Raw genomic sequence first — 13,407 nt, 5'->3', positions numbered from 1 at the left:
TGGATGAATACGTAAATGGGTGGATAAATATATGGAGGGATGGCTGTGGATGGATGAATATATAGATTGATGCATGAATATATAGATGGATGGCTGTGGATGATGGATGAATATATAGATAGATGGATGAATATATGTATGGATAGATGGCTGTGGATGATGGATGAATATAGATGGATGGATTAATATATGGATGGATAGATGGCTGTGGATGATAGATGAATATATAGATGGATTGATGAATATATGTATGGATAGATGGCTGTGGATGATGGATGAATATATAGATGGATTGATGAATATATGGATGGATAGATGGCTGTGGATGATGGATGAATATATAGATGGATTGATGAATATATGTATGGATAGATGGCTGTGGATGGATGAATATATAGATGGATGGATAGCTGTGGATGGATGAATATATAGATTGATGGATGAATATATGGAGGGATTGCTGTAGATGGATGAATATATAGATTGATGGATGAATATATGGAGGGATGGCTGTAGATGGATGAATATATAAATGGATAGGATGAATATATGGATGGATGGCTGTGGATGATGGATGAATATATAGATGAATGGAGGGATGTTTGGATGGATGGCTGTGGGTGGATGGATGCAGATGGATGAATATATGGATGGATGGCTGTGGATGGATGGATGCAGATGGATGAATATATGGATGGATGGCTGTGGATGGATGGATGCAGATGGATGAATATATGGATGGATGGCTGTGGATGGATGGATGCAGATGGATGAATATATGGATGGATGGCTGTGGATGGATAGATGCAGATGGATGAATATATGGATGGATGGCTGTGTGGCATGAAAATATAGATGGATGGATAAATATATGGATGGATGGCTGTGGATGGATGAATATATAGATGGATAGATGGATGTTTTGGATGGATGGCTGTGGATGAATGGATGCAGATGGCTAAATGGATGTTTGGATGTATGGATGCAGATGGATGGATGGGTGCAGATGGATAGATTGATGGATGGATGGATGGATGTGTATAGATGAAAGGATGGATGGTTGAAGTGATGGGATAGGATGGATGGATGGATGGATGGATGGATGGATGGATGGATGGATGAAGTACAGACAAGATAGAAAGATAGATCTTACAGCTTCCAAACAGAAGAGGACACGTGTGCCCATCCATGGGAAAGTCCATCAACACCATTGGGCATTCTGCACTCACAGTTAGCCTAAAATATCAAGAAAACAGGTATTTATCAGGTGAACCAAATTATATAAGAAAAAAAATCGAATTCTTCTTCCTCTATTTTTCTCTATTCCCTCCCTAGCTTATGTTACTCTGAGTAATACCCAAATCTTTGTATTTAGGGCACTTTTTGTGTTTCTTCGCCTCTTCATGACAGATCGCTCCTCAGTTGTAAGTCGCTTTGATTAAAAGCATCAGCTAAATGCACAACAAAGGAACATCATTAACGTTTATATTGTTCAAATGGAAACTTTAGCCAATTTTTCAAGGGTTTCCCATCAAGTGCTATCAGAGCCCGGCTCATCTGGTTGTTTTACCTCATGGTGTAAAAGACCGTTCCATTTTGCATGATCCGGAACAGCTTGTTAGGAGTCGTCGTGTTGTGCGCGAGCGATTTCCTTGCATTGCGAAAAAACGTGTCGGGTGTCCAGATCTTGTCCACCATGCGGTTGTTCAAAGGCAATATTTCAATGGGTCCCTGAAAGGCTAACCTCTCATCAACCCACATTTGGCGGAAAAACATATCCATGGTGTACTCCTGAGAGAGAGAACAGTTTATTTCTATGAATCATGTTTTGTTTTTATGTTCTATATTTATTACCAATAATTATTAATTCATAATTTGACTCCTCTAAGCATATAAGAGGCTTGACATACTGATATGACTATGAACAGACATATATATATATATATATATATATATATATATATATATATATATATATATATATATATATATATATATATATATATATATATATATATATATATATATATATATATTTGTACATAAATAAAACAATAAAATAAAGTTTAGGCTGTATTTTCTTACCATCTTAACATCAGATACTGGTCCAAAACTTGTTACAAATATGTCTGTTTTGACCTCAGTTATAGAGACTGCAAAGATATGTCACACATGCAAAAATGTGATTCGGTCATAATGTTATAGCAAAGTTAATTGAAATACATAATGTAGCAAATGGAATAGTATAGAAAATCTTAATATGGCACCATGCTCACCTCCAGATCCTGGCCGAAGTCGATTGTCATAGCCCTCAAGAAGTCGGTCTAGAATCCGCGTTATATTTTCTGAATTTATCTTTTGCTTTCCTATTACATTTGCAACACTAAGCGGAAATAAATCACCATCTTGATTAGTCCTTTCACTGAATTTAAATTTAAGCATTAAAGCATTCAAGTAAACTCATTTGAAGTAAGTATACCTTGCTTAGTCCATTAACTTACCTTGTGAGACATAACAAGACCAAAAGTAAAGCCATTTCAGTGGCAAAAATAAATAAATAATTCACCTGTCAACGTTTAAAAGTCATAATGTACTGTATAATGCACTACAGATGAACTGAAGCACTGTCTTGTATGTATGACTGGCAGTAAATGGAGGGCTGGATGTGAAGTAAAAAGCTTTGAGGATAATCAAATTAAAGGATCAGGAAAATCCACTTGCTTTTTTAGCAACAGGTTAAAGAGTAGTAAAACTAGCAAACTTCTTGCTAGTCTTTTAGCTTCACCAAACCTTCACTAAGCACTGTTTAAATAAATGTATTGCCAGAGCAATATAGTGTTTTAAATGCATGTAAAACAATATATTTCAATTTAAATACATAGCCCACTAAAGTGCCTTGAAATGTGCAGGATTATTCAATGAGCTGACGTAATAGAGTGGTGAAGGTATGGCGTCACTTTAGCCCCTTTCACACTGCGATTCCGGCAAATACACGGATAATGTGACCCGGCATTTGTTCCCGGGCCGCTAGATTTGGTCCATTCTCACTGCCAGCGAAATACCGTAATATGTGCTCTTTCTCACACAACCCGTAACGGTCCCGGAACGAGTTGACACGTGACATCCTGATGTGACGTATAATGGCAAGCGATCTCAGCTTCAGCGCGGATAGTAAGGAGCTCCGTGGTCTCGACTTGTGTCCAGTTTGCGCATATTTCTGTTTGTTTCATTTTAGTGTCTTTTGTATACGAACACTCTCTGCGTTTAAAACGCCGACTAGCTCTTCTGGCACTGCAGGGTTGTATTATTGAAAAAACAAGCTCTAGGAGTCGCACGATAACTACGTACACGTTGCGGCATTAGTTTCGGCTTTTGTTCACACAGCGCTCGTCTCGGGTCGAATACCGCAATGTTACTAGGTCCCCGACCCGGGTTCAATTCGGTAATCAATGCCTGGACGTGGTTGCTTTCACACAGAAGTTGCGGGAATATTGCGGGTCCGACATGAAGTGTGAAAGGGGCTTTTGTAGGCCGACCGGCAGTTAGCATCGCACAGGTTCCTTCAATTAATCAAGGGGTTATCTAGCGCTCGGAAAGCGTTCCACCCATAGGGGCTGCCATTGCTAACCAAGCCATCACCTGCTGTTAGCATCCCATTGACTCCCATTCATTTTTGAGTCACTTTGACAGTGAATAACTTTACATCTGAGGTGTTTAAAGACTCCATTTGTCCATTGTTTATTTCTAAAGAAACACGACAATGCATAAAAGGCTCCGTTACCTTGTATCTTACACTATCGCCCCGCAGAAGCTGTTTTTGTAAAAATAGGCTAACGATTGATTCATAACCAACGCGACTGTCGCATAGTAGAGAAATTACCGTATAGACCTGAGGAGACGCTCGCAGGCAATCTTTTACTGTCTTTTACTTTAGCCATCTGCATCGGGGGGACGTGGAGACATAAAGTCTGATAAAGTCAAGAGGGAAGAATGGGGAGAAGCCGATAGTGAGCCAAAAGCATACGGGAGAAAATATTTAAACAACGTGATTCAGCTTTCACTTTCTACAACTACTAGAAGACCTACAGCTGTCAGACAGGAGGCTCACGTCACATCTACGTCGTCAAGCTCAGTCTGAGCCTTCGCAGTTCGCTCAGCCATCAGGAAGTATACTGACATCACATTCCACCGTTGACATCAATGGGATAGCTCAGTCCATTTCTTTTACTGTCTATGGCAGGACCCCTCTCAGAAACTGAAGCCTCCGGGCCTCGATCCCCCCCCCCCCCCCCCGGTGGCCTGTACCAGTATAGCCACCCCTCTGTGTTTTGTAATGGACGCGAGGCAAACTAAACAATCAAATTACACTTCAAATACTTTTCCCCAAAAGTTAGTTTATGTCATTGTAGGCAGTTATCATCACAATGATTTCATTTCAAGTGTTCGGTTTTTTAAATAAGTTTAGTTTTAGTTAGTTATTTGATGCTATAAAAACGGGGGGAGTGACGTCATGATTGACAGCTGAGATCGACGGCTTCTCTGAGTGAAGTTGTCACTGAGGCACTAACAGACTTTTTTCTGGATTTTTGGGAGCAGATTGAAGCTTTAGTTTTATTTTCTACATTTCCATAACTGTTTATTTCACACCAACATAATTAATTGTTCTCCATCTGTTAGAGTGTGGGTGGGCTTTGATATCGCGACTGTACTTCCGTCCCAAAATGTCAGCGCCGTGCGGGGCAAGTCTGAAAGCTTCAACTCTGTTCAGCGGAAACGGATGAAGTCGCGGCGTCCATTTTTTTTTTTGCAGTCTATGGTCAGATTGCACATGCTACACACAGCCTACGGCGTAGGTTTAACGCAGAAGTATAAATAAGCCATAACGTAAAACCAGACTTTATTCACCTTAATGGAAAGCATATTTACACTGTCTGAATCATCACTATCCCCTAGATAGTGCACTATGTCATATTCACCATAAATAGTAAATGTGAACAAGTGACCAATTTGCAGCTTCAGCATCTATTTATAGTGTAGGGGGCGGGACACTTTAGATTCTAGAGAACTTGATTGGACAGAAAACCTGATGAGAAACTGAAGTGGTGTTGTCATCACAATCATTTATCCATATTGGTGGAAGTGAGACTGTAAAGGTGATGATGAGGGGTAACTTTTTGAGCATTTTTTCCAACACAGGGCCCACGATCGATCTAAAGTATCTAGATAGAAATGTTTTGCCCACTCTTAATTGGAATGTGCCCAAGCAGCATCAAAATCAAAAAATCGCCCTGTGCTGTGTATCATCACCTTATGTTTTTAATTTTCTAAATGCAAATTTGTCATTGTTTTTCGGAGCACACTAGCTTATAGATAACAGTAAGGCTAACATATTACTAAAAGCCATAAAAAACACGATTTCATGGGTAAACGCGCGCGCGCGCGCGCACACACACACACACACACACACACACACACAACACAAGCATTATTCTGCGACAATGACCGAGTGCCTGTACGTTATTATTACATTTAGACAAAGCATTCCAAACTAATGTTTACCTGCTCTCCGATACACTAGATGTCCCACTTCATCAGTCATGCCACGGCATTCCGCTGCAGAAGAAGTCACATCTGTGGATATTACCAGAATGTATGAGAAATATATCCAGTTTCTGCACTGTTGCTATATTTGTTATTGCGACTGATGTGCGTTTGTATGATCTCGAACAGCCACATTCATGAGAGGCCTCTGAGACGAGCAGTATGTCAGTGCATTTTGAGGAGAGGAGTGGCGTGATCCCGTGTAAAACAGCATGGGGCTCATGGTATCAGACTATGGAAGAGGTTTTCATCGAAGTCAATGTTCCTCCTGGTACTTCAGCCAAAGAGATCAAGTGTAACATCGGGAGCAAACAGATAGAGCTTCGTGTAAAAGACCAACAAATCATCAAGGTATGGATGAGCATCGAGGAGACAGTAAATTAAAAATTGTATTTAGATTAGGACAGGATTATTTTCAGTATAGAGACCAGATAACTTGTGGAGAGAGGTGTTGTGCTACATGTCCATATTGATTTTTGGCACATAACTATGTTTATGTAACATTTTCATATTCAATTTCAGATTTTGTTCTTTAAATAATAATAATACTTAAAATGTCAAAAACGCAACGTTTAATCGTTTTTTAAATGTTGTGTTTTTGTGTGCACATTAGCAGTTTCTCAGCTATGATATTAACCCCTTAAATACTATATCTAAACTTAACTGTTGTTAATTCAAGAATGCTTTGAAATATAGACCTAAAGGGATAGTTCACCCAAAAAAATATAATTCTGTCATCATATTCACCCTCAAGTTTATTTCTTCTGCTGAACACAAAAGACAATATTTCAAAGAATACCAGTAACTAAACAGCTAATGGGCACCATTGACCTCCATTGTATTTTCCCCCATATTATGGAAGTCATTGGGGTCCATAAACTGTTTGTTATAACACAATATATAACACAAATTAAGATATTTTGAAAAATGTGGGTATACCCACATTCTTCAAAATATCTTAATTTGTATTTTCAGGAGAATAAATAAATGAATACAGGTTTGGTACAATTTGAGGGTGAATAAATGATGAAAGAATTATAATTTTTAGGTGAACTATCCCTTAAGTTTGATCTTGTTTTAAAGAAGATACCCAGCAGCACTTAAAAAAATGGAAACGTTATGGAAGTTTAAATATAGGCCAATTGTAAATCAAATGCACTGTACTAAACATTTTTATTTTATATAAAATATATAATTATATAAGTAATTTTGACTCAAAAAATACTATAAAATCAAAGCCATATATCTAACCAAGTTTGTTGCAAGTGTTCCAAATTGGAAAGTTCCAAAAGTTGAAGTTCCTATGAGATTTTATTTAGGCACTGTACCAAAAATATTCACTAAATGTCACCCACATTCCATTGATTTTTATGCATTCTCCTGTAACAAATGTAAATATTTCTATTCATATTTCACTTTTATCACAAAACAGACACCAAATAAGCATTAAGAGTTTAAAGATTTACATTTTATGTAAGCATGAGCCAAAACAGTGTCTTGGTTTTTATAAAAGAAATATTTTATATATGTGATTTCACTTCAATAAATATCATTACATATAAATACTGTAATAATGAACTTCACAAAATTTCATAAAAATATGTTTTTATAGGAACATTGTAAATGAAAATCACACTTATTAAAGTCAGATATTTTAATAATAGGGGTTCAAACAGCCAAATGGTTTCTCTGAGAAATTTGCAAAAAAGCAAATGTGCTCTGTTAAATTAATATGAACAATAAAATCTTAACAATAAAATTATTTTTTATCTATATTCAATAATCACCAAGCGGCAACCTCCCGCAGTTTCTCTTGAAGCCAATATGGAAGTGACTTAAACCGCAATTCCTTGACTGGCCACTAGGGACAGGCTCCAGAAGGGAGCAGAATCTCATTGAGCCCCATGTTAAAATTCTCAACTTTACAGCAGAAAAAAACATGTTTACAGCCTGGTACAAATTGTGGTTTTGGTCTATATGGCTAATTTGCCCTTTATGACAACTGTGAGGGGGGTGAATTTTTTTTTAACTCGTTAATTTAGATTATAAAAAGCCTTAAATCTCTGCATAATTAAGGGGGGGGGGCACTTTGATTGACTGGTGGATAGCCATTTAACCGCCGTCTGTTAGTTATTGCGTCACCTCACCTCACCTCAGCTCCGTCCACTTCCCGCCTCTTTGCCCATTTTCTGTTATCTGGATTTGACACGCGATAACGCGTTGCCAAGATGGCAATGGCCAGCTCGTCTCTACTTTACGCTTCAAAACTGCACTTCAGAATCCTATGGGTCACATCATGGACACCACGTCCATATTTTTTTACAGTCTATGGTAATCACAAGCAACTGGTAAGCCATTGAAATCATCATGGAAATCCATTGATCAGATTATGTGGGAGCCCAGAATCCTGCCTAAAGCTTGGTCCATTCTCCGCAAGAACAAAGAAATGTATTTGTTTTCTCAAGGTGGTAAGAACAAGAACAAAGTTTGTTCTGGCCAGTTCATTCTATACTTCACAAGAAAAGCAGGTGCCAACAACTCCGTTTCACCGTATTAACCCCACCCACACTATACATTTCTGGCCAATCACACAATAGTTCTCAGACACCTACTAGAAAAAAGTTCTGCTCAGACGGTGTGTCAAGAACAAGCTGCGAGAACTCCCAAACCAGGGCTGCGGGAGAAAAAAAAGAAGCCATTTTGTTCTCGCAGCCCTGGGAGCGAGAACTTTTTTTCTCTGTTCTTGCTGAGTATGTAACGGCTTTTAGGCAACTTGATTAGGAGTGCCTCAAGTACCCCCAATCGGTCCATTATAGTTGTTTGTAAACTGTGAGAAGGAATATTTAGTTGTAAGACAATTTCCTGTCACGTAAACACAATTCATTATCACATTTCAGCCTGGATAAGTGGCGTGTGTGTAATTACTGTCATGCTCCTCTATTGTGTGCTGTAATGTGGCGTAGGCATGTGAAACGTCCCACTGAGGTACATGTTACTAGTGATGCTAATGCAAACTGTCAGCTACTTCTAAATTTTACATTTGTTCTTTCTGTCCTCTCATAGGGGAAGCTGTTTGGATCTACAGTTGCCGATGAAGCAACATGGACGTTGGGTAAGACTAAAAGCCATTTACATATTCATGTTAGAGTAAATAGTGCATGTGTCTTTCTTCAACTTCAAAAATATATCTCTGGAGAAACTTTGTCTTCGTTGTGCCACTCAGAGGACAAGAAGTTAATCCAGATAGTTCTTATGAAGACAAACCGAGAAGCTGGGAACTGCTGGCAGTCTCTTTTGGAGGGAGAGTACACGGCTGACCCGTGGGTGCAGGATCAGATGCAGAGGAAGCTCACACTGGAGAGGTTCCAGAGAGAGGTGCGGCAGTATTCCACTGCACCCTGCTAGGTCACACTTCATCCATATGTTCTTGAAGGTCTTATGGACAACCTCCTGAATTAAAAATATATACAGTATATTTGGCAAATTAAGTCAAACTACATTTCAAATGTTTGGGGTCAGTAAGATTTTTGAATGAAGTTTTTTAGAGGCCATTTATATGACACCGTTTTTAACTAAAAACAGGAAAACTTTTCATGTACACAACAACAGCGTTTTGGAGGCCTAAAATTGCCAACGGGGTTCAAAGTGCAGATTTCTGAAAATGATAGCGTTATTATCTCAATGTAAACAATATCTGACTCCATTTTATTATGACCTCGAATTGAGGTTAGAATACCAATTGGTTCTTTGGTCATTTATATTTAATAGTTTGACTACACATTTGTTTAACCCTTTGTTAACCCTTTGTTAGAATTATACCCGTTCATAATTTACTAGAGTTAATAATTCCAAAACAAGTAAATTAGTGTAACATTTTATTATTAGTCAGGTAAATGTGTCATGCCAATTGCATAATCAATTCAGAGATAATCCATGCATAACTTCAAATGCTCTGACGTAAAGAATAAAATGTGGATACCTGACTTCTGAGAATTAAAACATCTAGTAGAAGCGAGCCCCGATCTCTTTGCAACATCTCCCTAAATACCAGACCAAGATGCAAAACTCTTTCGAATGGAAACATGAGTTCACAATGGGCATTTCCATGAATCATGGTCCCATAGACCTGTACTGACGAAAGACCAAATGGCCAAAGACACACCCACCGTAATAGGAAAAATATCTCTAAACTCTTTAAACCTGTATTATTTTTTGGGTTTACTTCTGTGGGGATGAGACCTTTTTACCAGTCGCACTGAGAGGTTTAAAATTATACCAAACATGTATAATACTTGTTGTTCACATTAACTCATTTAGATTTTGGGTCCATTTCAACATATAGAAAGAGAGATGAGGGAAGAGGTAGTGAAGGGAAAGACGTGTAAATGAAGGTGATCTTTAGAGGATTAGAACTCTGTGTGAGGTTTTCTCAGGTGGAGACACCTCAATGCACAATAGTGAGTTCAGATGTTGGGTGCTTCTCAATATCCCTCCTCGTTTCCTCGCTCCTCCGTCCTCCATCCTATGACCCGGAAACCGATGGAGCTCAGCCATCTTGTAGGAGATCTCAGTTCTCTAATTGCACCATGAGGAGGCGAGAGATGGAGGAGTGAGGAGGCTTCCTGAGGAGTCATGAGCGAGGATACACTGGAGTTTCCTTGGCGGAAGTGTTTTACTGATTAAACGTGACACGCGCATTAATTCTCCTCCCCCTTCACATCGTGCCACAGTTTATTCATCATTATTATTATGGTTATATGTACAAAACACAAAAGTTTGTCGAATAACAACACCTGACAGTTGCAGAATTATATCAAAGCACAAGAAAATGAAAGAAACAAATAGAGAAGCAAATAGAAACTAATACTATACAATGAATAAAAAGCAGTTAATAACTGGAACTCGTTCAGTTATTATAATATCTCTGGTAATATTAAATAAAATATGGAAAAATGTGGTATTTTGTGGAGGTTGAAGCTTACAATATAATATAAGTTATTTCTAAATGTTCAAGAGGCCCGACTAAATCCAGCAGTGTCATCATTAACTGACGCCGAGGATATATCATTTCACTTTATTCAATTCCTCCGCCCTCGCGTCTTTTTCTAGTGTCCTTCCCTCGCATCCTGAAGGGGTGGAGCTAAGGAAGCTTGGAAAGGAAACAAGGATGCACAAATAAGAATTGGGAAGCACCCATTATGTCCTCATTCCTCTATCAGACATTTTGGCATTTGCTGTTTTTTTTCCAGCCTTACAGTGACATCGCCAATTACTGGCCGGGCATGACCGATACAGTGATTTTAATAGTTTTTGCAAATCTGTGAACAGTCTGTATGCAAAAAAAAAAAAAAAAATTCAGTTTTTTAGTATTGTCGTGTTAATGTACTCTTAAAACCTATTCACAAAACTGCTAAGATAAACGTTTACTAAGGAACAGAGAAGTCTTAAGCTAAGAGTAAGGGCGGGGTTGACCTCATTGCTATGGATGATGTCATCACGCTTACTAACTATGCCCACAGTGATTGGCTGATAGGAGAGGAGTCTCTGTCAGTTATTTAATCATAGAAGTAATGTAGAGTGAGGTATCATGTTAACATTCAAATAAAGATTTTAAAATGAAGGTTAAGTGTCACTAATTAAACAAGTATATGTTCATCTATATTGTCAGCATCCTACATGTCTGCATCACCAGAAAATTCAAGCAACAAATTATGTTTTGTTCCAAATCAAATGGTTGACTAATCAGCTCAAGATGAGGCATATACACAGGCATAGGACTCACCTGGTTACCTCGACAGCTTTCTGCATCCGTCAATCACCCTGACTCCTCTCTCTCAGCTCGGGGGAGAACTCCTGGTTTGGGCAAAATCCCGAGCTCAGAGCCCTCGATCTCCTCAGACAGCATGTCAAATGAGCTTGTTTTCTCATTTGTAAGTGTGAACTAGTGAAAACAACTGCCACAGATAATCAGACATTATTTTCTTATTTGAGTTCAAAGATTTATTTTTGCCATCCTTGCCTCATTATTATGATAGGATAGTGAATGGACAGAAAGCAAAGTATGAGAGAAAGGGGGACAAGATTGGGACAAGTCCACGAGCCGGAGATCAGCTCACCTGAGCTATTTGCCACAAGGCTATTTGCACAGACAATGAGACATTATTTTCAACTTGACAGCAATATTTTATTATTCAGTGCAATTTGCCTGTACATAAATTAACCTTAATGTTATCGCAGAGCAGATTAAAATTTATAAATCAAAAGTAAACACTTGCTCTGTTTGCTTCAATGGTGTCTTTTGGTGGAATGCCTATAACAGCCATTTTCGGATTGTTTAGTGATTTGTTCTTAGTGACTTAAGAGTCCTCTTGACTACTCCTAACTTTTCAGATTCAGGAGCTAGTTTTAGTGCGAAAATGCTTTGTGAAATACTCTTAGACCAAAAAATTGAAGACTTCTAAAATTAGAACTGACACACCCATCATTTTTAAGAGTTTCTCCTAAATCAGCAAGTTAGGAACCACTTTAACTTCCCATGAACCGTTTCTGATCAATGTTGAAAACAGCGGTGCTGCTGAATATTTTTGTGGAAACAGTGATGCTTGTTTTCTCAGGGTTATTTGATGAATAGTTCAATCTTTACCATATAAATATCTTCACTCAACTTAATTTAAAGGGTTAGTTCACCCAAAAATGAAATTAGTCATTGACTCACCCTAATGTTGGTCCACACCCGTAAGACAGCATATCAAAGTGTATGCACACTATACTGTCCATGTCCAGAAAGGGCATAAAAAACAGTCCATTATGTGACATCAGTTAGTTAGAATCTCGAAGCATCGAAATACATTTTGGTCAAAAAATTACAAAAACTATGACTTTATTTAATTTTAGCATTGTCTTCTCGGTTTTCAATCCTCAAATAAAGATACAAATGGTTGTGAATCAGTTATTGATTTGAACCGCCAATGTCACGTGATTTCAGCAGTCTGACACCCAATCCGAAACAATACGCTGATTCACAACCATTCGAATCTATTTGAGGTTTGAAAACAAATGCGGAAGAGAAGACAATGCTGAATAAAGTCGGGAGTATTTGTTATTTTTGGACCAAAATGTATTTGATGCTTCAAGAGATTCTAATGAACTGATTTATTCAATTTCTGGACATGGACAGTATAGGGTGTATACACTTAGAGACGCTGTAGGACTAAATATAAAATATCTTGTTCTGTGTTCTGAAGATGAACGGAGGTCTTACGTGTGTGGAACGACATTAGGGCGAGTCATTAATGACAATTCATTTTTGGGGGAACCCTTTAAATGCATCTTTGCAGAATAGCATAAAATAAAAATGTGTACTTTATATAAAAATAATGTATTTCTTTTTCCCCTGTCCCATTTCAAACAGAATCCAGGATTTGACTTCAGCGGGGCAGAGATCTCTGGGAACTTTCAGGGTGGTGGACCAGATTTCTCCAGCTTGCAAAAATAAACAAGGACTACTTTCATTATTGTACTGGATGTAGTTTTACCAAATTGCATTTTTTTTTCCTCCGTTGAGAACATTTATCTCCATTTCTTAATCTGGAAACATGGGTTTCAAATATAGGAGCATAAAAAAAAAAAAAAAATTTCTAGCTATTGCTATAAAGCCATAATCGATCACAAGCAGCCTTTGAGTCAAGTCTTTATGGTGGTTATAATTAACAAAATGCTAAATTTTTGTTTTGTAATTGCCACCAGTGGTTTTAGAAGATTGTTGGCTCAGCCATCTTTTGAATTTCAATAAATTGTGTTACTCAA

At 38.0% G+C, this 13,407-nt stretch overlaps 2 protein-coding genes across 4 annotated transcripts in view; one reads left to right on the top strand and one right to left on the bottom strand.

The window, feature by feature from the left end:
• The window catches only part of gabra6a (gamma-aminobutyric acid type A receptor subunit alpha6a), a 20,614-nt gene extending 14,925 nt beyond the window's left edge, over positions 1-5,689 (bottom strand). The window contains exons 1-5 of one of the 3 annotated variants that reach the window (XM_067457959.1): positions 5,560-5,689; positions 2,277-2,383; positions 2,086-2,153; positions 1,571-1,791; positions 1,154-1,236 (exon numbers count right to left, since the gene is read on the bottom strand). In XM_067457959.1, the coding sequence (XP_067314060.1) occupies positions 1,154-1,236; positions 1,571-1,791; positions 2,086-2,088 (307 nt within the window). In that variant the 5' untranslated portion in view covers positions 2,089-2,153; positions 2,277-2,383; positions 5,560-5,689. Of the gene's footprint in view, positions 1-1,153; positions 1,237-1,570; positions 1,792-2,085; positions 2,154-2,276; positions 2,897-5,559 lie in introns of those variants that run through there. The other 2 variants (XM_067457958.1, XM_067457957.1) reach the window with 2 other exon arrangements.
• nudcd2 (NudC domain containing 2) lies at positions 5,613-13,407 on the top strand. The gene is made up of 4 exons (XM_067457961.1): positions 5,613-5,952; positions 8,665-8,713; positions 8,825-8,976; positions 13,013-13,407. Exons 1-4 carry the CDS (start codon positions 5,764-5,766, stop codon positions 13,094-13,096), a joined length of 474 nt encoding a protein of 157 aa, XP_067314062.1. The 5' UTR covers positions 5,613-5,763; the 3' UTR covers positions 13,097-13,407.

This window comes from Pseudorasbora parva, chromosome 11, assembly GCF_024679245.1.
Source record: "Pseudorasbora parva isolate DD20220531a chromosome 11, ASM2467924v1, whole genome shotgun sequence".
Classification (NCBI taxonomy): Eukaryota; Metazoa; Chordata; class Actinopteri; order Cypriniformes; family Gobionidae; genus Pseudorasbora; species Pseudorasbora parva.
Note: the sequence above shows the minus strand (reverse complement) of the source record. Positions and strands in the feature narration are given on the sequence as shown.

Coding starts and splice junctions, on each gene's coding strand:
- nudcd2 (XM_067457961.1), top strand. CDS start 5,764: ATGTCAGTGCATTTTGAGGAGAGGAGTGGCGTGATCCCGTGTAAAACA. Junction 5,953..8,664: donor AAGACCAACAAATCATCAAG/GTATGGATGAGC, acceptor GTCCTCTCATAG/GGGAAGCTGTTTGGATCTAC. Junction 8,977..13,012: donor TGGAGAGGTTCCAGAGAGAG/GTGCGGCAGTAT, acceptor CATTTCAAACAG/AATCCAGGATTTGACTTCAG.